Source organism: Heterocephalus glaber, unplaced genomic scaffold, assembly GCF_053883595.1.
Source record: "Heterocephalus glaber isolate CG9 unplaced genomic scaffold, H.glaber_assembly_v1.0 deba00000676, whole genome shotgun sequence".
Lineage (NCBI taxonomy): Eukaryota > Metazoa > Chordata > Mammalia > Rodentia > Bathyergidae > Heterocephalus > Heterocephalus glaber.
The window spans coordinates 17,446,904-17,470,379 of NW_028258156.1; the positions used below are offsets into that span (position 1 = coordinate 17,446,904).

Here is a 23,476-nt window from a genome sequence, read left to right on the forward strand (position 1 = left end):
CACTTCCCCTAGGTCTGGTGCAGCACTGAGATGCTCTTTGCTGTCTGGTTCGACGGTGTGCTCACAGAAAGGGAAGTGTTCTCAGGGACTTGTTAGCTACAGCTCCTGGCTAAAATGGGTCTCGCTTTCCAGTAGTCTAGGTTTGGCATATTTATTTACTTTTATGTATACCTCTTCCATGTCAGGGTGTAGGTCACCAGTGTGAGCAGAGAGACAGAGAGTGATACTAGCAGTTTGTGCTGGAAGTCTTAGGGCAAGTGGACCTCTGGGCCTCTTGGCATTGCTGCGATTCATCCTGGGCATGCGTCTGAGCCACCTTGAGAGGCTGCTTGGGAGAACTGCTGTTTTTGACCAAGATTTACTTTGAAATAAAAGTGTGGGGACTTATTTAAAATAACAACCAAGCACTGAAGTAGTAAATCTAACCACTGAAAACTCTGACCAAGACTGATATTACCCATAAGTATTAATTAAAGAGTGAAAAATTAGAATCAGCTAACTTTGCCTATGATCCTAGGGTTGCATAAAGTATAAATTGAAGGCACTGAAACGATTGCTTAACAACTTACAAGGCCGTATCCCTGTCTTTCTTCTTCCCAAGCTGCTGTTTGCTATTTGGGATACTAGGGATATTAGGGCAACAGAAAAAAAGAAAAGCAGACAGCAAAGGAGAAAATATCAGGAAGGGAACCAAGCATAAATCTGCGTCTTACTGAATCTGGAAAAAACCCCTTTGAAAGAAGAACGTTCCTTCCCCTGACCATAGGAAGTCTCTTTATCAGAAGCCAGTTTCATTCCTGCCAGAATGTCAGATACTACAGATACTTTAACCTCCATCTCACCCCCAGTACTTCTGGTATCTTGTTGGTTATGGTGTGCTATTCATGCTTTGACAAACAATGCATAGCATAGCACTATTTATCTATCTCTGGAAGATTCACCCCTTGTGAGAAATGCTGCCAGTGAAGCGTAACATGGTGCAAGAACACTGTACTAAGAGCTCTACTTTTTTAAAGACCGGAAGCATTCCTGAAATGTTCTTAACTTTAATACTTCATCCGGCAAAGGAGTGAGCTGCACGAGAGGATCCCAGAATGACTTCAGCTCCAGGAAGAAGTGACTCCACACACAGTGCCAGCTGGAGAACTAGGTTTGCCAGAACTGGATCTGAGCTTGCTCTTACTGTGGGCATCCAAGTGCTGCTGGAAAGGGAGGCTCTAGAGGCTATGGGAATTGGCCCTGTGCTGCCCGAATTCCATGTATTGCTGTATTATTTTGCAAAACTTTTAACTATAATTGTCTCTTGATCATTATTGTCCTCATGAAAAAATAAACAAGTTTGTAAACAGTAATGAAGTTGGGTGAAGTTAGCTTATCAAAAGTAATGTGGAAATACAGAGCAGGCAAGAAAATGATGCTCTTTAGTTTAAGGAAGGAAGGTGATGGCTGAAGGGAAGGAGGAAAATCATTAATTATGACTGAATCATGACTCACATTTTGATTTACATGAGTTCTAGCTTGTAGTACTTTGGTAGTTCTATGGCTAATTTATGGTAAGTTGGCAAAACATTGATGCATGAATATGAACAGTATAATTTATTTAAATCATCCTCAAATTTGTGAACTTTTCTGAACCCCTTTTCTGTTTTCTTTGAATTTCGTTGACTGCTTATCTTAAAATAATTTACAGCATAAAGATTGTACATTTATCTTGTTCTTCAATTTTTCTTTTTCTTTTTTTTTTTTTTTTTGTTTGTTTTTGGGTATCAGGAATCAAACTCAGGACCTTGTGCTTTCGAGGCAGGCACGGTGCCACTGAGCTAAATCCTCATCTCAGTTTGTTTTCTTATAGAAGAATGCTAAGTGGAAAACCAATTAAGATAATTCCCTTGCCTATTCAACTAGATCAGGTTGTCCTGCAAAATTATTTCTCTACATATTAGTCTCTGGGTGAACATAAATCAGGAATGTATTCAATCTTGAGGTGTGTGTCGCACTGGTGAAGAGAAGTGCTCTGGATGGAGGAAGCTTGGTGGAGGAGGAGACGATCCATCTTGTTCCCTGATGGGATCAGCAAAAACTATGTTCTCACTGGTATCCTCAGGCATAAAGTGATGGATGGTACATGTTTCTGTCTCCCATAGAGGACTGTGATGTCCTTTGAGTTCCTGCTGAGATTATATGAGAGGGAGAATCCATTCATCCTTTGTTCCTGATGTAGTTTAGTGACTGAGTTGATGAAATCTGACCCTTTCTCCTTGACTAACTCCTGGCTTCCCATATCCCATGTGGTCTTCCTCTGTCTTGTCTCTCCCTGTCTTTTCTCATCTCTCCATATTCTTTGTACAGCATTGCTCTGATTATATTCTGTGAGCTAAGAAACCTCTAACAGTGTGTGGTTAATCCTATGATTATACCTAGGAATTGACAAAGCCAAAAGGAAACAAATGAGAGTCTTTCCACATAGCTGGGACTGTAGGAAGCCAGTAGAAGTTGGTAAGTCAGGCTTCATAATATCTGTGCCCAGGCCTGAAAGTCCAGGAAGGTACTGGATCCCACCCTTGCCCCAGACGCTCTGGTGCTAGAGTTTATCCGTACTCATTCTGCAATGATGTCCATCAGCTGCTTCTCACATAGCTTATTTTTCATGCCACACGACCAATGCTGTTGGAATTTTCAAGATCAAATTTACAAAGGAAGAATCTCATTGGCAGCCAATAGCTATTCCTCCTGTTTGGAATGCACATTTTATGCGAGCCTCTCATAAGTTGCTGGTCAGCCCATAGATGAATTGTACTGAGGTCAGGTGCCTGCCTGCAGGCAAGTCAGATGAGCATTAGGGGAAAAGAAGGAAAAAATGGAAACAAAGCTTTTGTAAATAAGGAGGAGAAGAGGGGTTGGAGGGAGGGTACAGGAATGGGAAAAAATTACAATCAGGATATATCCTGTCCAGGTACAAATTACCTGTGGTGAATGTGATCATTATGTATATAAAATGTACCAATAAACTTAATTAAAAAAAAAAAAGGAAGGGAAGATGATCAGATGATTTGTTCCCTCTGCCCTGCCTTTCTAGGATAGAATGTGGGTAGGGAAGATGCAAATAGAAAGAGCTTTGGGAAGACAAACTCCTTGATTCCTTTGTGGTTATCTGTTTTCTTTCCTTTGCTAGATAATCTTTTATCAGCAATGTAGACCTGCCATTCAATGATGTCTTATCCTTCAGTGCAGTGGTTTTCTCTGGGGAAGGGACGAGAATGAGAACAGATCTACCAGCATCCCTGGGGAAGCAGAACAGGGGAGGCCATGGATATTTTGCAGACAGATCACTGTGCTTGTTATGATTTGAGAGTTGAACTAGAGGAATGGATGTGTGACTTTGAATTTCTCAAATAGTAACATCATTTCGGAAAATGAAGAAAGTGTTTTGGTACTGAAAGATAAGCTCCTACTCTCAAGGAAATGATAGTCTTCTAATTTTAAAAACAAATATATCTCAGTGTGGCTTGGCTTAAAATAGGTGCTGAATTAATAAATTTTATTTATGAAACTTCAGTGAGATTTTGAAAAGAGCAAGAGTTTCAGGATTCTTTTTTTTTTTTTTTAAATACCAAAGAACGTGTGGGTCTATAATTGGAAGTGTAATGCCAGAAGGCTTCTGTATTGCAGTGATGATCGGAAGGGATGTGGAATAAATTACTCTCAGGGAATTAAGCATGCGACCTGGGGTGTGGAAATTGAGGGTAGTCTGGTAGATCAAGGGCATTTTGGCTTTGGTCTACAGGGCATTAGAAGGACATAGTGAAGCCATTGGGATGACAATGGATAGTAAAGGTGATGGAACAGTTATATGGCATTGGTATCAGTGTTGAATAGTGAGAGTGTCTTAAAGAAGAGTATTACTAAGGTCACCAAAGGGAAACCAGCCAGAACAGGCTTACAGTTGCATTCCTCTGTCCTCAGCAAGACATCCTAAGTCAGTTACTATGCTTGGTCCCTATGAACTTGTATATAACCTTGCGATACTTCTTGGCACAGTAAGCTGCATGGCAGCCAACAATACTTCACATGAGAGATTAAGCCACTTTTCCACCTCAGGCCTAGAACTGTCCTGCTCTAATTTCTGTTTTCTCCTTTTACTGGGTTTCTCTTAATGTCTCTCCCTTGAACTGCCCGTGGATGCAGACCTCTAGCCTAAGTCGCTTGAGACTCACATTGGATAGGCTATCTTAGTGCCCCGTCAGATCCCAAAGTTCAGCCTTCCCGCTCTCAACTCCAGTTTACAGAACTAAATTATTTCTACATCTAGTTCCTACCCTACTCCACTGTTTTCTACCTTAACTGTAGTAACAAGTTATTCAAGGTAGAACTGTGGGTGAGAGAAGTGGGTGATATATCTACAATCAAGGTGATGTTGTAAAAGTAATTATTTTCAGTGTAATACACTGAGGTGACTTTTCTCCCAAACTTTTGCAATTTGTTTTCTAGACAATTGGGACTGGACCTGGTGCCTAGGAAAGAGTATGCAATGGTGGATCCAGAGGACATCAGCATCACTGAGCTTTACCGATTGGTAGGTAAAAGAAACATTGATTCACAGCCTCACTGCTACTTTTCCAGTTTCCATGGCACTCTTCATACCTGCTTGGTTTTGTAAGAACAGGATGTTCCAGGTTAAATTTGAAAAGAGTAAAGAGAATTGGGAGCTGAGGTTACCATGCCCCAAGTATAGACCGAGACATTTTCACTGTCTCTGAGTGATGTGATGTTCTCCACTGGGCTGTCAAGTCTTGGGCACTAGGAAGAAAATTCAGAATTTTAAACTCTTTTGCAAATCTTCTTACTTTCTCCCTAGTCTAGTGAAATGCCTACAAGTCACATGTACCTGTTGTGTTTCAGGATAATTTTCTAACTAATGGTCTCTAGCCATTGTTCACCAACATGTTAGCCCTCCTTGCTGCCCCATTGTTGTAGAAACTCCAGCTGCTGAAAGTGTCTCCTCCTCACTTTTTACCTCCTGCTCTTACATGCATCCCTAGGCCCCAATCTGTTCCTAAGTGCTGAATTCCATTAATAACCCAAAGATATTTGATCATACTAACCACCACAGTATCACCTGTGACTTGAGATTTTTGTTTTGTTTGATTTTTGATTATCTGGTGGGTTAAAGTCCAGTATTTTGTATGTGGCATCTAGATTCTGGGGTCTGGTCTTAGCCTATCTTGAATCCAGCCTTGTATTCTTAGATACTTGTGTATAATTTATATAACTTCTTAGCATTAACTAAGCTCTCTTCACCCTAAATCAGAGAAGAAGATGATTTGGAAGGATTTTACCCTAGATGTAACTTTATTGTGATCTCCTTACTACCGCATCTTACTCTAATGTTCCTAGGAAGAATGCCTATTGGAAATACAGACTGCTGTTTAGAAGATCCTGCCTCTTTTAGAGTGGCATCCCAAACTCCCAGTATACTGAGAATAGTGGAACATTTTAAGCCAAAGTATTATCCATATCTGAAGAATGTGGGTAAAAATCATCAGTAAGTCTAGCAGGGCTGTGTTGGATTTTGAGAAGCCAGACAGTTAATATTTTTCAGAGTTTTAAAAAAATTAACCCAGATTGTCTGGTCATACTTTATACTGTTAGTGGAGTACATTCTGCTTTTGTAAAGGATCCCTTTAGTGCACATTGAACTTCCTGAGAGGCTGCTACCTGCTGAGCAGTAAGTGGAGTATCTGGCACATGGCAAGAAGACAGTTAAAAGTGAATGGCAGGCGGGAAGGAACAAAATAATAGTTCTAAGTTAAAGTCACCACTACTTCTTTGCTTGTATAACAAATATAATTTGTATAGCTCATTTGTCAGTCCCATCTTCTAATATGACATCTCTATAGCCTATTTAACCTGTTGAACATTGTATTTTCTGACTTTTAAAAAAATTTCTTAATTTTAAGCTTCTTCAGTGTTTTTTTTTTTAATTTCCAAATCCTTCTCTTTGTTAAGCTTCTTTAGTTTGCACATTCAGTCTTCTGCTTTATTATGTGTGTGATGATCTTGTCCATTGATTTGGACTTGATAAACAGTCTTTCTGAGTTTGTTGATGATATTAGAAATAGACTGAGGATTGACTCCAAACAATGACAGCAAGCTTTACCAGCTCTGTGATCTTGGACTTATTTAATTTTTCTGAGCCTCAGTTTCTTCATCTATGAAATGGGGAAATAATCTTTTTCACGTTTTTATGATTAAATAAGAAACACATGTAAAATGTCTTTTGTTGACAGATATTGGCAAAATTCCATCAGTTTTCATCCTTTCTCATCTTTGTTTTGTCTGTATGAGAGAGGCAATATAACAAGAATAATTGTTATCATATATATTAAGTCTTAGATTTAGATTTGGGTGTTTTTAGTGAAGTAAATAATAAAAACTTAGATATGAGAGAAATTAAATTCTTAAAATATGAAAGTCTATAAGCAGGAAGTTGGGAGTTGATTTGTGGTTTCATGATGTGAACAGGGATAGAGGCTCTTACCTTTCCGTTCTGTGACACACAGCTTCCACCATCGAGGACACATCAGAGTACAACATAGTTACGAGAGTGGTAGCCATTACATCTGTGCTTCAGTCAGTTTCCTGTCTGTTGATTCACCTACTTCAGTGAGCCTTCCTGGAAATTCTGCACACTCACGATTACAGTGGACCCATGACTTATGGTTCCTGAGGGAGAGTTAGTTGTAAGTCAGTACAGCTGAGATCTGGATGTTTACTTGGGTACATGGTATAGGTAACAAGAGGCAGATGAATCTTCCATTAACCTCACTAACCCGAGTTGTTCGTATGTCGGGCCAGCTGGAACTTGTGGGTCCACTGTACATCTCACTGGCAGAACATAGGTCACACTCCCACGTTCAGCTGAGGATGTCAAATATTTGATAAGCAACTAGTAATGTCTGAAACAAATACATTTTATTTTCTCCAGGTCGATTTTCTGTGTTTGCAGTTTTGCCTCTGTTCTTTTCAGTTAACATTACATATGAAGTGGCAAATTGATTTCGCCTCTTACAATACTGTAGTTTATTGGGAGCAGCTGCCTGGAGTGCAGAAGGCAATAAGACCTTAGGATCTCGTCTAGACTCTGATTTGCCATGTCTGCCATTGGTGGGAAAGGGTAGAGGGGCTATTTTTGTGTTTTGTAGCTCAGACTGTAGTCCAAAGTCATCATTTTTCAGATGAGGAAAATAAAATATTTTGATTTTACATGAAAAGTTAATTTCTCCTCATTATCAATTACATTCTGCTGTTTCTAAAGTGAAGACCCAAGGAAAACTCAGGGCTTCTAAACTTCAGAAGAACGTGTTTTCTCTTTTAAGGCAGCTTCTTTTTTGAAGTTCCTGTTTGTGTCCTGGCCTCACGATAGTCAGATTCTCAGTAGTCCTGGTCTCCTGGTCTTTCTTTTGTGTAACATGAAAGTGATGACTGTATTGATTTCACCAGCTGGAGGTGGGAGTCATCACTAGTCCCTTGTTGTTTGGCAGTTTATTGTCACTTGGACCAGGGACTACGACAACAGAGGATGTTTTACTTCTTCCTTATCAGACTCATATTTGAAACACAAGCGTTTGCATCTTTCTAAATTCATATTTCATAAAGAGGAAAAATGTCTTCATTTAGATATTTGCTAGCCTTGTTAGCAGATCTTTCTCACCTAATTATGCTCAGCTAAGCAATAAAAGCGCTAAGCCCTGTAGTGTTAACATATGTCCACTGAGAGAGTCTGGTGCAGTGCTGAAGGCCAGATCTCAATCCTGTAATAAATAAATGATGCTAATCATCTGGGCTTGGGCCTACAGAGTATCTTTTCAGGAACCTTTTATGGTTTCATAATATCATGTTTTCTCCTTGATTTTAGTTTTTAAAGGGTTAGACTAATGATTCTCAAATAGAAAATACTTCTGGGAAGGCATGTCACCCCTCCTCCCAGGGTACATTTGACTGTCTGAAGACATTTTTGAGTTGTCACAACAGAGGGTGGGGAGAGGCCAGAGAAAGCTGCTAGACATTTTCCAAAACCCAAGGCAGCCCCATAATAAAGATACATTCACCCCAAATTGTTAGTAGTGCTGAGGTTAAGGAATCCCAGTACTAACAGTTCAGCTACCAATGAATGCATTTTCTGAGGATTGAAAATTTAAGTCAGTAAAATAAATCTTTGGGATGCATCTGTTTCCTGACCAAAGGTCTAGTTAAACTGTTAGCACATGCGGAGTAGCTAGTAGGTACATTTGTAACCATAAATTATTTCCAGATGGATTTTTGCCTCTGTGTTATAACTACCAAATTATAGCTCTTGAAGTGTGAACATGCCTTTTTAATTGTTATTGCAATAATATTTTCACAGAGATATTTTTAGCAGCTCCCCAAAGTAATGAATCACCAAGAGATAAGCAAACAGTCATAACCTACATAACCCAAATCCACCCCAGACCCGGAAGAATGGTGAGTGAGCAGAGGGAGAGGGGAGATTTCAATGCCAGGGCATGCCAGACACCAGGGCCCATGTTACAAGTGCTAAGGGCAGAATCAGACAGGCTTATTACTAGCCTCCATGCAAAGACCATCAATCCCAAGGCAGTTATTCAAAAGATGCAACAATACATTTTTCAGTCTGCTGTGATTTGCAGCTCTCTTCATATGATCTTGATTAGGGATTCTCAACCCTCATTGCCCGTTAGGGTCACCTAGGGAGCTTTTAAAACTACCACTCTCTGTGCCCCCATCCCCTAGAAATTCTCATTTAATTGTTTTGGGATAGGACCTGGCCATAAGTATTTTTTAAAAGCTCTCTTGGTGACTGTAAAGTGCAGCCAAGGTTGGGAACCACTGATCTCGATGTATTGGATTCTTTGCATGAGTAAGGGAGCTAATTTTTTCTGTCGGTTCTTAAGTGAATGTCATGATCGATGCTGGAAACCCTGCACTCTTTGAAGTAAGAGCAGACAAGCTCCTTGAGGACTGTCCCTTTCATGAGGTTTTTATATCTGTTTCTCCAGCCCTGGCCTCCAGTGGGCATTTACTACTTAAGTATTTGTGTTGTGTTACCGTTTTTCATATACACATGTTGAGCATCTTAAGGAACTCAGAAAGTAAGGTAGCAGTTCTATTGGGGGGGGATAAAAAGTCTTCTTTGTGAAGTAATGAAATGTAATTTTCTGGATTGGGAATGTAGCTCAGTGGTGCAGCATCTGCCTGGCAAGCGAGAGTCCCTGAGTTCAATTCCCGGTACCAAAAAAAGAAAAGAAAAAAGAAATGTAGTTTTATGAATATATGATGCTTTTCTTTACCATAGTAAAAAGAATTTTTAAAACACAAAGTAGATCAACCTTCATAGGAAATGAGGCAAATTATGATTTTTTTCTAGTTAGAATATTTTTTTCAGAAACCCTTCTCTAATAATGTGGCAAAAACATACCACAATGCCAAGTTCTCCTTTTTAAAAAATATACTTACTCTTCAGATTTACAGAGATTCCCAGTGTACCTGTTAAGTACAGTGATCACAGATGCATTTAGTTGATTACATTTTGTTAAACTTTTGCTTTTCATGTAGTTCAAAATAAAAACTAAAAGCATGAAAATATTCTGGCGATTTTATGCTGTTGCACTTATAACTGTAAATTGTAAAGATGGCATTTTGCCATAAAACATTGGTCATTCAGTAATTGTTAAGCTCTACTTAGAAGCTTAAAAAGATGGCTGATAAAGAACCAGGGTTATGTATGTTAACCCTCAGCAAAGGCTATGGCTCTATTACCATGAAGTTAAAATCCCTGAATTATTTTAATTGTCAAGTGATTCAAAACAGATGACTTCATTAGTAGTCTGTCATATGAAAGTGGTAATCCGAGGCTTCCCGAGCACCTGCTCTGTTAACACACAGGCCCTTCCATTGTTTTTCCTATCTTCTTATTCTGAATCATTGCCACTCAAGAGTGTGGTCTCAGCTGGCTGGACTGCAAACTGTTGGTAACTGGGCTAAAGGTAAGAATGACAAGTAAAAAGTGAGAAACCTTTCTAATATTTTGACATTTTCATGCTATTTTTACTCAATTTTATGAACGTTTCAGAGTATCAGTCTCTGGAGGATTAAGGGAGAAACAACCTGGTCACTGCCAGCAGTTTGGGGAAGTCATAATTCCCGCTCCCTCTCCTAGGCTGCAGTGACACTTTTCTAGGAGGCCTTCTCTGACAGCCAGACTGAAGTCAAAACCTCCTTTCCAGACTCCAGAGAGTATAGGCCTTCCCTACATGGGGTGTATGTGTGCGCGTGTGAGTGTGAGAGAGAGAGAATGAGAATTTTGCTGATGTCTGCTCCCCCTAATAGATTCCATGTGTTGTCTCCATATTTTCTCACCAGTGCATTCCCAGTGCTTGGCATGCAGTAGATGCTTAACAGATGTTGAATGAACTGAATGAGCAACTTTCTCTATGTTCTCCTAACCCTTGGGTCCGTAGGTGATTCCTCTTGTCCTTCAACCTGAGGGAGTTCTCATGCCTGCTTTCCCTACCAAGTTTAGCCTCAGCTCGCTGCATTGAGGACCTGATGAGCGAGGTGGACACGGATATACATATTTCTACCTTTAGAGGCCGTCCTGGCTTTCCTGGGGCTGCCTGCCTATACCTCCACAGCAAATTACATGCATTTTCTTGCTTTAGAGACAGAGTATCATTTATTACAGCCTGTCTCAGAAAACTATGACAATTTTGCAATCTAGTGTAATTTTCAAAAGAACTTTTAATTATGAGAAATGAGAAATTGTAGCTACATTGTTCAGCTACCATCAGTGGAATAATCAGTAAAATATAGTCTTTTTAAAAAGATGACTGATTTATTGTCATCCTGGGAGTTGATAGGAAGCAACAGAATCATTTAAACTTCCTACTTCCTAAATCTACTCCATGAGTTGGTAGCATCTTAGCATTAATAATTTTAAAAGGTCTTAAAGCAGTATTTCTTGATGATCTACAAATTTCATAGTTTCTTATTTTAGGAGTTAGAAGAAACATTGAAATTTGGATACCGAATCTATAGTGAAAAAAATTTTAGTGAAGAACATCATCATCACACCATAACTACCTGGTTTTGTTGCATGCCATTGTTTTCTTCAGTCCATACTGATTGTGTTTTTGCTTGGGGTGGGGATGTTATGCAGATGGAGCATCGACATCGGAAGAAAGACACCCCGGTGCAGGCCAGCAGTCACCATCTCTTCGTCCAGATGAAGAGCCTCATGTGTTCCAACCTGGGAGAGGAGCTAGAGGTCATCTTCTCACTCTTTGACAGTAAAGAGAATCGGCCAATCAGGTAAGCAGCTGCACCCGGAGATAGGAATTAAATTTCTTAATGTTAGAAAGGTGGACATTTGTGATCGGTCCACTTTAAGATACACGATCTTGTGCACGTTTACTCCATTAGCCTCAATCTCTTCATTTGTGGCAGTCTTAAGAGTTTCTAAGCTGCCTGCCCTCTAGATGTTTCCATGAAGGTTAGATAGGCTAATGCATGCAAAGCTATAGAATTGTAATAATCACCATTAAAAGGAAGTATGGCCTTGGTAGCAAGTCTGTTGTTCATGTTATTTGTATTGATAATGCAAAGAAGACATAGATTCTCTACACTCTGAAGTTTGTTTGCCCTTTAAGATCAGCACATTGTATCTTGGAGTTTTTCAGTAAATAATTCCATTATTTGTAACCAGTCAGGATCAGCTGCTAGCAAGGGATAGCTAAATACTTGAAAACCTTCCCATTAAACTTTCAGAGGATGATGAGAAGTTTTCACATATTCTTTTTTCTTTTTCAATTCTGTGAGTTCTACCTGTTACAGTTTTCTCTTGGCAAGCTTTGAATTTTAATTTGTGTTTTCTTTTTTCCTGTGCTACAGATCAAACCCGAGCCCTCTTATATGCTAGGAAAGTGCTCTACCATTGAGTTACATCCCCAGCCCCCTCTTTAATTTTTAGGAAAAGGTTTAACAGTGGATGTTTTTAGTTATTATCTAAATTAATAGTAAAATTTTTAAATTTAAAAAATCATATTTATCTTAAAGTGAAGCACAAAGCATGCCATATTTTAAATTAAAAATTTTACATTTCAATTGAGAACTAAAATTGAATCACTGAAATCACACTTAATGACCCAACTGTACCATGATTTCTTGAAGATATGTATTTAAGAACATAAATACTAAGAACTTTTTAAAATTCTAAACCATATATGATGTTTCATAAACGAAATAATCTCAGAGTATTGTTTTTCTGGTAGCATTGTTTCTTCTAAGAAATATATAAATTTTCTTTTCAATGAATGCATTTATAACATAAAATATTTGGTGAATTAATTTATGTGTTAGTCCCTGCAGTAAATGTACTCTTTAATTTCTTGACAGCGTGTCAGAATTTAGGAGGTAGTATTTTTTGTGCCATAAATACAGAATTTATGAGGTGTGGAAATAACAAATGGTAATCCAGTTTCAAATCTGTGTTACACGCTCCACCATTGGAGGAAATGAATCTGTGTGTTAAATGACTTTCCCCCTTCACAAATCAGCACCGTTTAAAAGGGAAATTAAAGGCTTGAAAACTGATCCAAGATATAGCTCAGCACTTATTTCAGAAATGTGAAAGATTATTTAGAGATAATACCTGCTTATCTATTGAAGTGTTTCTGGTTTACTGTAGTTTTAACAAAATCTTTCTAACATTTTGTATGTAATATACAGTCTCTTTAGTATATTTAACCAACTGTATGGAATATAAAGGGGAGAAATGGTGGTACACTTTTGCACATTACTGTTAAAATCTTAGAGAAATGTGAATTTTCCTTGGCCATAATGCTTTAATCATATTAACATAAAATTGTACTAATTTACAATTAATTTAGTTTCTTCCTGAATTTTATCTTATTGTAAACATTTTCAAATTTTCTAAAAATTCCTTTTTAGGTGTTGATCTCCAGAGTTCTCTTGTTTTATTCCCATTTACTTGGTGAAAGTAAGGAAATAATCTAGGTGCAGGGCTGACCTTGTCTAGTCCTTTCTAGTCCTCCTCTTTGCCTACAGATTGTGGCAAATCAAATCCCGGACTTAGTAGTTTCTCTCTCTTTTTTTTGGATATAGGTTCTTGCTATGTAGTTCATGTTGGCCATGAACTCACTGTGTAGTCCAGGCTGGCCTCGATCTCACTTTAGTCCTCCTGCCTCAGCCTCCTGAGTGCTGGGATTACAGGCCTTCACCGCCACTCCAGCTCAAAGACAAATGCTAAGCAATAAAAGTTAGTGGGCAAGAGATGGCATAGCTAAGAGAAGGCTTCTGTTGTTATAACCATAATTTACATGAAACAAAATACGATCTTTATGGCAGTGCCATGACCATTAATGACAGGAAGTTACCTTGTCCACATGGAGGTGGAGCGACCAACATGGAGGGCCTGTGGAGGAATGTAGGGGAAAGGAAGATGTTTATTCATCTCACCAGACAGACAGCTAATTAGCCTTCTGAATTTTAAGGGCTTTAAATACTTAGTAGGTGAGAAGCCAAGGTGCAGCCAGGTTAGGTCATGTGCCTAATCTTACATAAGCACAAAAGGCAAAGCAAAGCTACAAGCCCTGCAGCCTGGCCCCAGAGCCCACTCTCTTAACCCTGACTCTGAAGCCCTTGTCACAATTACTCTCTAAATGCTTAGGTATTTGTCTGAAAGTTTCCATACCTGAACACAATTTTATTGGCCAGAATGAGAACTTTAAAGGCTGCTGGCCTTAATAAGAAATGATCACAGATTACTCATAATGGCAGCACTGAAACTAGTAAAAGGCCTCAGAAATACTGTAGTCCATGCTATAGAAATTAGTGTTTGAAATTAAGTCCTACTCAAAATACTGTAAGCCCAGTTGCATCAGCCCTTACTATATGCCAGTGATCGCAAGTCTTAGATTTAGTACTTGCAGGTGTCAACTGCAAATGGAGCCATTATGTGAAAATACCCACCTTCTAGCTCACTCAGTAAAACTAGGAAGCACATATTTTCTCCTCAGTATCAGAAGGAGACATTTTCCAGAAAACAAACAACATTAAAAGAAAAGAACAAAACTTAAGATCATTGAAGCTCGGCCATATTTAGTTTACCTTCCTCAGCTGTTTGTATAACAGCACCAGCCCAGAGTGCTTTGAAGGTGCCACTGCATTGGACCCAAGCATCATCAGAAATAACCCTTTTTATTTATTTGAGGTTTCTACAATCTTGATTTGGTTTCTCTCTATAAAAGACAAATATTAGTTTAAAAGATGAGTTTACTGAATTAAATTTCACATGAGTAGAATGTATTTGAAGAGTATTCATGTGGCAGAAATTTTGATTGGCCCAATCCAGCTGGGTGAGACAGAGAATCAGATCTCAGTATCACTTGTAATTTCATTTATTCATTTAACAAACACTTATATAATGGTTGCCATTTGCCAAGCTCTGTTTTAAGCTCGTCTAAAAATATTAACTTCGTTAGCTCTTAGCTTATTAGCCCTATGAAGTAGATACTACAAACATTCCCAGTTTTATAGATGGGGAAACCAAGGCACACAGATAAATACTTAGCCCCATGTAATACAGCTAGTATGTGTTGGGGAGTTGGTAGTTTAATGAGGCAATCTATAGAGCAATCAGTATTCTCAGTCACTACCCTATACCCATTCTTAATATCTCTAATTGTGGTAATATGCTATATTCTTTCCCAACCAATTTTTGCTCACCAGTAAGGGAACTATCTAGGGTTATTCTCTTAAGAAACTTGAGTAGGAGAGATTTGAATTCATTAAGAATCACAGGAAGGATCCAGTATTGAGGGGGAGGCCACACCCAGAGAGAAGGAAATCATCCATGGTTGAAGGCCCCTTAGGAGAGGGATGACAGGAACCAGACTTGAGCTTGTAGATGGGGAGATTAGCCATGGGCAGTAGGCAGGAAGAAAGGAAAGGGTGTGGATATGCACTAGCCAAGCAAGAGGATTGGGAATAGGAATTTTCATTATATTGAGAAATCAAAATACTTAGCATTATATGCTACAGTTCTCCTTTAGCTTGCGTTTAAAACTGTCTCTTGGACTACATGGCAATGGAAACGGTCATGGTGCTTGTGCTTTCTGTAGGCTGCGTGGTTCTAAATGTGTATGTTAATGCTTATCACTCCTTGATAGGTGTCAATTAATCTTACCAGATTGTAAATTATATAAGCCAGTGAAAATGACATAGTTCGGTGGTTGGCTTCCTCCATTATAAGTTTCATTACATTGTTTATTGGTTTATTCTTAGGCTTCATTAATTAAAGTTGTAAATTTGTCTTGGGACTAATTCATTACTTTATTTCATTCTCATCAAGAACATATTTAACAGGACCTGAGTGCCGCTGTTTGGTACTCAGCTTACCATAAGGCTGTTCAGGTGTGCCAGCTGCTGGCAGGGGCTTGTATTGGAGAAATGAACAGCAGGATAGCACTTCTGGAAAAAGTCTCATCCTGGTAATTAAATCCAGATAAAGTTTACTTTCTGTTGGTAGCTTATTCATATACTTTTCTGAAATTAGGGGGTTTTTTTTCTTCCTGACATCATGCAGTTAAACCTTCATTTTCCTTGAAATGCTTCATTTCCATATAAACTTTATAGTGTCTACAAGTACCTTTTATGCAGTATATCATTCCAAGTCTACATTTAAGGAAAAGGTAAGTGGTGAAAATATTTTGTGAGGCAGACTTTTTCAAAATACAGACTCATATTGAACCATATATGTGAATTTCTCTCCATCCAAGAAACAAATATCTTCCTGTGGTTTTGCACATTTTATAATATCTTAAGTGGCCAGACTCTGAAGATAGATGACCTGGGTTGAAATCCTGGCCATACCATTTAGTAGCATTGTCAGTTTGGCAAGATAATTCATATCTCTTATGGCTGTTCACTCATCTGCTAAGAGGGATAATAATAGTCCTTTCCCCTTGGAATTACTTGAGCATTAGCTTCTTAGTGTAATGCTTGATATCAGGTATTTGGTCAGTAAATCTTAGCTATAGCGATGAGGATTTTAAAAGACCAGAAGAGGAAGTATATTTTGACATAACTAGGAACATGTGGTAGTTGCTCTTGAGTGCTTATGAAAACTATGGATTTTTTTTTGATACCTGACATTACAGTTTTATAAAATTTAGAGAAACCATTAGTTAACATGTAAAATGGAATTACAGATATGATTTGCTGTAAGTTACTTCATCAGTAGCAATATATAGAGAGAAAGTGTGGCAGATTTAATGGTTGATTCCCTGTGACAAGTTCTTGGTTCTTAGTTTTTGGTTTAACTTTTATCATGTAGTGTTTATAGTTAGCAAATAACTTGTTTAGCATGAATTAATGTTTTCTACAGGTGAGCAATAAAATAAAGAAGACAGGTTTTTTTTTTTTTTTTTTAGATTCCTACCTGATTTAATAAGAGAATTTGTTTAGAAACAGTGGTTGTGAGCCTACAGAAGCACAGTGCCCACTCAGGGTGCAGACAAGTGGATTACAGGGCCCTACTTCCTGGGCACTCCCTTCCGAGTGCCAGGCTGCAGGCCCCTTCCTGCTCCCTGGCAGGGCTCTCTGCTGTTCCCACAGGGATGCCCTGTCCTGGCTCTCCTTCTTCCCTCTGTCTTGGGTGAATCCCTCTCCTCCATCTCAGCTCATCTTCATTCCTTCTAGGAAACCTGTCAAACTCAGAGTGACCACTGTGCTTTCTAACATCATCTGAGTGGCATTCTGGTGTTTCAGGTCCTTGGATTCTTCTCTCCATGTCCTTCTGCTCTTTGTCATTGTCATCCTGGGACTTCTCCCTCTGCACCCCTATTGGGCTCTCTGAAGGTCTGGCTCTCACAAAGGTGCAGGGAGCACAGGTTTGCTGTTTTCTATCTCCAGTGCTGACTTCCTCACCTCTTTCTTTTTGTTTTCCTGTGTCTGGTTCCTCTTCCTTTTCTGGTTTCTTAAGAAGCTTTGTCCACACTTCTGTCTCAATAGTTGTCTTTTGTTTATCTGCCTCTTTCCTCCTGTATCTTTCTTCTCGTCTTTTTCTTTTTTTCTTCCTCCTGCAAGTGTTTCTTTTCTAACTCCTCCATCGTTCCTCTCACTTCTCTTCTTGAATTCTCTGCTTTTCTAATTTTCTGTTTTTAATATGGTCCAAAGGAGGTGTGATTCTTCTAGCAACAAGTTCTCTCATCTTTGCCTCTATCTCTCCCAGAAGAGTTTCAGGATTGGCACTGGTTCTCTCTTCTTCCATGCTATAAGTTTCTAAAAACTGTTTATACTCTGGATCGTCTTCAGTGCTCCCCGTCTTGGTGTCTCTCTTTTTCGGCTTCCTCCTGACTATCTCTGGAATGGGGCAAACTCTACCATGGAAGGATACTCCAGGCCTTTACTGCTCATGAAGACATATCCATCAAAACGATCTCTGAACAGAAGGATGTCATCAGGATTCCTAAAATTAATGTATGCTCTTGAGGAGAGATGAGGATAAAGGCTGCGGTCCATGCCGGCCACCTCGAAGTAATCGTGAGTGGGCAGCGGGCGCAGCTGCTCCTCCAGCTGCTCCTTGGTGAGGCCCCCGGGAGGGCAGCTGCCGTGGGACCACCTGGGGCAAAACCAGCTAGTCACCCAGCCCACCTACGCTCCCTGGCAGCCTGGAACCACGCCCGCCCTGCCCCACCTTGAAGACAGGCTTTTTGTTGTTGTTTCTTTCTAGGTTATTAGTTTGGTCTACTCACTAGCCCTAGAGATAGCCTGGATTCCTTCTGCCTAGAACAACATACCTAGGTTCACATAAGCTGAAAGTAATATCTTTGATAATATATTTGACATAATGTGGGAGAAATGTTTTCCTGATGATCTAGAATGTCCAGTACTATACAGTAAAATACAAACATAATAATGCCTTTAAAGCATAAGCTTTGACTCACATATAAAGCAAAATAGATAGGATTTAGAAGATCAATAAAGGTACTGTGAGAGAAAATTCCTTATATTGTTATGCAAAATCCCGTGTCCATGGAAGAACCCTCTTAGGAACTCTAAACCTTCATCCTTCCTCAAATGAGGAAAGTCCAGTTGTAAGAATGTGCATTTGCTCTGACCATTTACTTATTCCTTCATTCATTACCCAAATGCATAGGCGTAACTGTTGTGTCCCAACAGTAGAAAGGCCCAACAGGAGATTCATAGTTGAATCCTGAGCGAATGGCAAAGGAATCTAGGACCCAAGTGAAAGCATCTACTTTGAGAAGTGGAAGAGCATTTATTTTGTTAATGTGGGAGCTAGGGGAAGTGAGATGGGTATACAGTGTTGAAGTAGAACTGGGTATGTATGCAAAGAAAATGAGATCAGCCTGATAAGGAGCCATTTGCACTCCAGTGTTCATTGCAGCACTGTTCACAAAAGCCGAGAAATGGAAACAGCTACAGTGTCCATCAGCATGTGGATGGATAAAGAAAATGTGGTTGTATGTACAATGGAATGCTATTCAGCCTTCATAAAGAAGGAAACCCTGGCACTTACAACAACATGGATGAAGATGGAGGACATCATAAATGAGATAAGACAGAAAGACTGACATCACGTGATCTCACTTAAATGGAATGTAAAAATGTTGAACTCAAAAAAGTAGAGACTAGAATGACAGTTACCATGGGGTTAGGAAGGGAGGAGTAGGGAGATGTTGGTCGAAGGACACAGGACTTGTTAGATACGAGTAAGCTCAAGAGACCTGTTGTACAACAAGATGACTATAATGAATAACAAAGTGTAATATTCTTGAAAATTGCTAAGAGGGTATTGTAAATATTGTCACTAGACGCACACACACAAAGATAAGAATGTTACTTGATTTAGCCATTCCACAATGTGCAGTATATATTTCTCAAGCATCATATTATATAAGTATATATAATCTTATTTTTCAATTCAGAATAAACAGTTAAAAGGTAGTGCTTTTTAAAAAGCATTACACAAAGCAAGTTATTGATGAAAATAGAAGAGCTGCACACACGAGGGACCCACCAACAAGTGACATCTGAAATTGGTGGTGAATCCTGGTTCCCAGGTTAGCTTTTGCCAGGAGTGCTCAGGAAATAAGGATGGAAATGGGGGGGGGGGCAGGGATAGGGTTGCAAAAGAATGAGAAAAGTGGAGGTCCTAGGTCATGGTGAGGAGACACTCAGAAATCACATTCATAGCTTCCAGTAGTTTTCTTCAGAGGCTGACAGGATGTAAGAGCTTTTTCATTTCTAAAGAAAATGAACTTGAACTTCTTTTGAAAAGACTCGATTTTGGGGAAAATTTTTCAAGAATTTATGGAAGAGAGCTGTCAGAATAATTATTTGGCCCAGACTAAAAATAAATGCTAATATTTTTGTGTGTACATTGTAGTACATAACACAGATGAGAGAGCAGAAAGGGTTTTTAATTCTCTGTGCACTGTGCTAGCGTTTCTCATTTCATACATCATTTACAGCTTACCACAGCATGGTCACACAGATCAGCATCTATATTTTTACATAAAATTAGGAGCAGTTATTGTTATATGAATGTTGAAAGATTGTGGGCATAGATCTCATTTTCTAGCCATATTATACAGCTAACTAAAAATTGTAAACTCTTCAGAGCAAGGTAGCAGCAATGTTAGAAAAAGTTCTTCTGAACAGACATGTCAGGAGCACAACCCTGAGAACAAAAATAGACGGAGAAGGCCTTTGGAGACCCTCCTGGCACTGCGGTAGTATTGGCCACCACAGGCAGCCCAGAGTGCTTCCTGCTGTGTCTAGACGGCTGGCACAGACTTCACTGTGGGTGTCTGCCTGTCCGTAACCGACAGTGACCTTCCCTTGGGCCTCTTGTTGAAAGGCACTGCTGCCTCCCAGCCTCCCTCCTCTCCATCATTTGATTGTTCCAGCAGGTGCATGAAAATTGGAATCATTGTCACTTCAGCATTAATCAGATTTTTGGTTTACTCCTCCTTTGGTCACACTTCTGTGTCACATTAACAAAAACAGTATGTAATTGCTTTAGAGATATGATGATGCCTTTATTGGGTGAGATGTTACAGAAATCAGCCAGGAGGAAGATCTAAATGAAAACCAAATAAGCAAAGAAGTACTTTATTCATATGGAGGACACCCTAGGTAGCACAGATCCACTCTTTTGGTCTGAAGCATTTTAAACGCCATACAATTCCAAATATTTTTGAAATTACAAATTGCAGCATTATAATAATAAGTGGCTAGAAATTCAAAGTTGCAGAATATTAAAAGCCCGCAGAGTAAGTAGCCTCAGCCTTGACTTTCTAGTTCCTTTTAGCTCTAAATGCTTATTTGGGTGACTGGTCACCTTGTTCTTAAATAGTGGAGTATTTTAGAAGGAGATCAGGACGCCCTTTCACCCCATTCCTGTGTTTTAAAAGATAACCAGATTGGTGGCTTTCTATTCTTTCTTTCTTTCTTTTTTTTTTTTCTACTAGTATTCTGGTCAGCTCTGTCTTTCTTTCTCTACCCGGTGATTGCTGCCTGTAGGGAATTCAGAATAATTTACTTTTGTAAGTTCCCTGAAGGAAAAGTTATCATCACACATAGCAGCCGCCTCACAAGGACTTCTTTGGTATTCAGTGCCATTTGTGTTGTAGGATGATTCAACATTGACAAGGAAATTATTAATGATGTGGCTGTACCCTCTCATCATCTTTATGTTCTCAGCACCTTGCAGAGTGCTTGACACAGGGTGGAGGATGATGCAGTGAAAGGAAGCTTTCAGGCTGTCGAGGGGAAGCATTAGGAGATCACACCATTAGTGTCTTAATCTTTGCTATCATCCTACCACTCCAGGGGGGATGTGCTTCTTAATACGGGAGGGAACTCAAGGTGTTGAGTGTGTCAGAAGCATTTATAGAGTTATTTCATGTTCCACGTTGTGAATCAGAACTGTGCTTTCATACCTGTCTCTTGGGAACCACCATTTGCAAACACTGCCATGCTAAGAAAAAAAAAAGATACATTAAACTTGCCAGATAAATGTATACATCCTCTACTAAGTATTTCCATTTGGAGATTTTGAACTACAAGTTAAACAGAGACTGCACTTTCTTTTCATTCCAGTTAAGCGTCATAAATTTCACACCATTCCTATGGAATTACTATGATTCTTTCAGTCATTCTTTCATTAAGCAAACAATTGTTGCCCTCATCCTCCTGCAGCCACACAGACCTCTGGGGGAGACATCATTGAGTAAAAGAGGAAAAATATTCCCAAACCTATCATATATTCTGCTTACATTTAAAATATAGAGGAACGTTTTTGAAGCGAGAGTTTCTATACCATCCCTTTGTCTGTTATTCAATATGTAATTTTTATTTTGCAAAAGTATTTTGTGTATAAAATAACGGTTCCTAGCCTTTCCTGTGGCTAAGTCCAGTGTAAGTTCCCTTTTTCACCTTGCCTAAATTGTAGACCTCAACAGAAAATGGTGTACTGTTGTTCTCATACACGTGAGCATTTCCTGTCAGTACAGAGCCTTTGTAAGTCCCGGTTAAAAAAGCACCTGACCTTCCAAATATGTAGCTACATATGTCATATAATTAATAAATATTGTTTAATGGAAATTTAGATAGATTTCAGCTTTTAAATTGTAGTGAATATAAAGAATATCAGCAGGCTATTATGTTTCAGCAAGCTGTTGAAAAGGAAATTTGGTTTTGATTTATTTCCATTAAAGATAGAACATCTTTGAGATAATAAAATGTATGAAAGATTTATTATATCCATTGTTTTTGCAGGGTTTAGATTATGTCGATTTTTATTATATATTCTGTTTTTTATTTAAAGTTTCTTTGCCTTTTTTTAAAAAAAAGCATACTTCAATTCAGAGTACTTGACAGGGCTTAGGTTTACTTTATTATCAACATTTCTTATTAAACATGCTTTCCTCACAAAAACATTGTTACAAAAGTCAGAATAATTATCATATGTAGATCAGAGTGATTCTTTTCTTGTTAAATGTCAGTGATACAGTATTTATGATGATCAAATTATGTAAATTCATGGGCCTAGAAGAATAAGACAGACACCCTGCCTACATGCAGGGCTTTTTATTTCATGGTCCCTGTTTCTGTTGACCTAGATCCTATTGATGCCTACTTCTCACAACTTCCCTGACAAACTTCTTTTTCCAGTTAAATTTTTAACTACTACTTCTCTGGCGAGGAACTCCAGCAAGTAATTTTCCTGTCATGCAGTGACACAGGATTCTTCCTTCTAAGGATTTTACTGGAAGTGACCTTTGAGGTTTCTAGAATCCCAAGAGTTCTGAACTTAAGAGGCATTGCGCTCTTTCTTAAATCAATAATCAAAATAATTTAATTCATTAGTTATTTAGTTTGGTGATTAGCTCTGGCAACAAGTATATATATATATATATATATATTTTTTTTTTGGTACCGGGGATCGAACTCGGGACCTTTCGCTTTGGAGGCAGTCGGCGGCACCACTGAACTGAATCCCTGGCCCCCATTTATTTATAATTTTGAGAGAATGTTGCATTCCTTTTTCCATTGAGTTTTATCTTCCTAAAAAGTATTTTGTTTCAGATATCTTTATTCTCTGCAAAATAAATAATAGTAATAGTATGAAATGGTTTAAAATCATTGTGGGTAGGAAGAAAGAATTGACTTGATATTCAAAATTTGCAGCAGATATGGCGATAGCTTAAAAGTTTCTCTTCTTCTATGTCATTTGGCTGAGCCCATCCTTTACCATCCTAACAGGAGTCCTGGAATTATTTGTGGCTTAGTCCTGCAGCAACACAGAAATACTTGTGAAACAAATCTGGGCGTGGATGTTAGTATTAAAAGGAAACACAGCCTGTTTCCTCCTTAGGTAAACTGCTATGGAAACACTGGTGTCCAGGGTCTTCCTCTTTCCATTTCCCTTTAATCAAAAGAGCTTATGCCCCTAATGTGGCTTTAGTTTTAAAATTAGAAAGCACATTAATAGTTATATGTAGGAAGAATTGCTCGAGGAGCCCTTTTCATTTACTGCCAAGGAAAAACTTTGTCATTTGTGTTGGTAATGTGGTTTGAAAAGAGAGGGGATAAGTCTTTGACCCTAAGATACTGAGTGTTTGCTGCCTGTTTTCTGGTACATATGGCAGTCACAAAGACACTTTTAGGGCCTGAGCTTTGTGATTAAACAGGGGTCCTTTAACATCTGTAGGCCTTTAAACATAGAGGAGTCTTCAGTCTGTCCTGACCTAGTAAATCAGGATCTCCGTGTGAGAGCTGGGCTTCATACAGTGCCTCAGGAGAAGGTAGGCACCCCGGATGAAGACAGTAGGTCCCTTCTGTTAACACCTAGTGTTCCCTTTGCATG

At 38.9% G+C, this 23,476-nt stretch overlaps 1 protein-coding gene and 1 pseudogene across 6 annotated transcripts in view; one reads left to right on the forward strand and one right to left on the reverse strand.

Moving 5' to 3' along the window:
* The window catches only part of Dock4 (dedicator of cytokinesis 4), a 445,644-nt gene that overhangs the window by 211,498 nt on the left and 210,670 nt on the right, over positions 1-23,476 (forward strand). For all 6 annotated transcript variants that reach the window (XM_087206716.1, XM_004839630.4, XM_004839627.4 and 3 more), the window contains exons 7-8: positions 4,489-4,573; positions 11,216-11,367. In XM_087206716.1, coding sequence (XP_087062842.1) covers positions 4,489-4,573; positions 11,216-11,367 — 237 coding nt within the window. The remainder of the gene's footprint in view (positions 1-4,488; positions 4,574-11,215; positions 11,368-23,476) is intronic.
* Positions 16,539-19,587, reverse strand: LOC106008929 (regulator of nonsense transcripts 3A pseudogene; annotated as a pseudogene).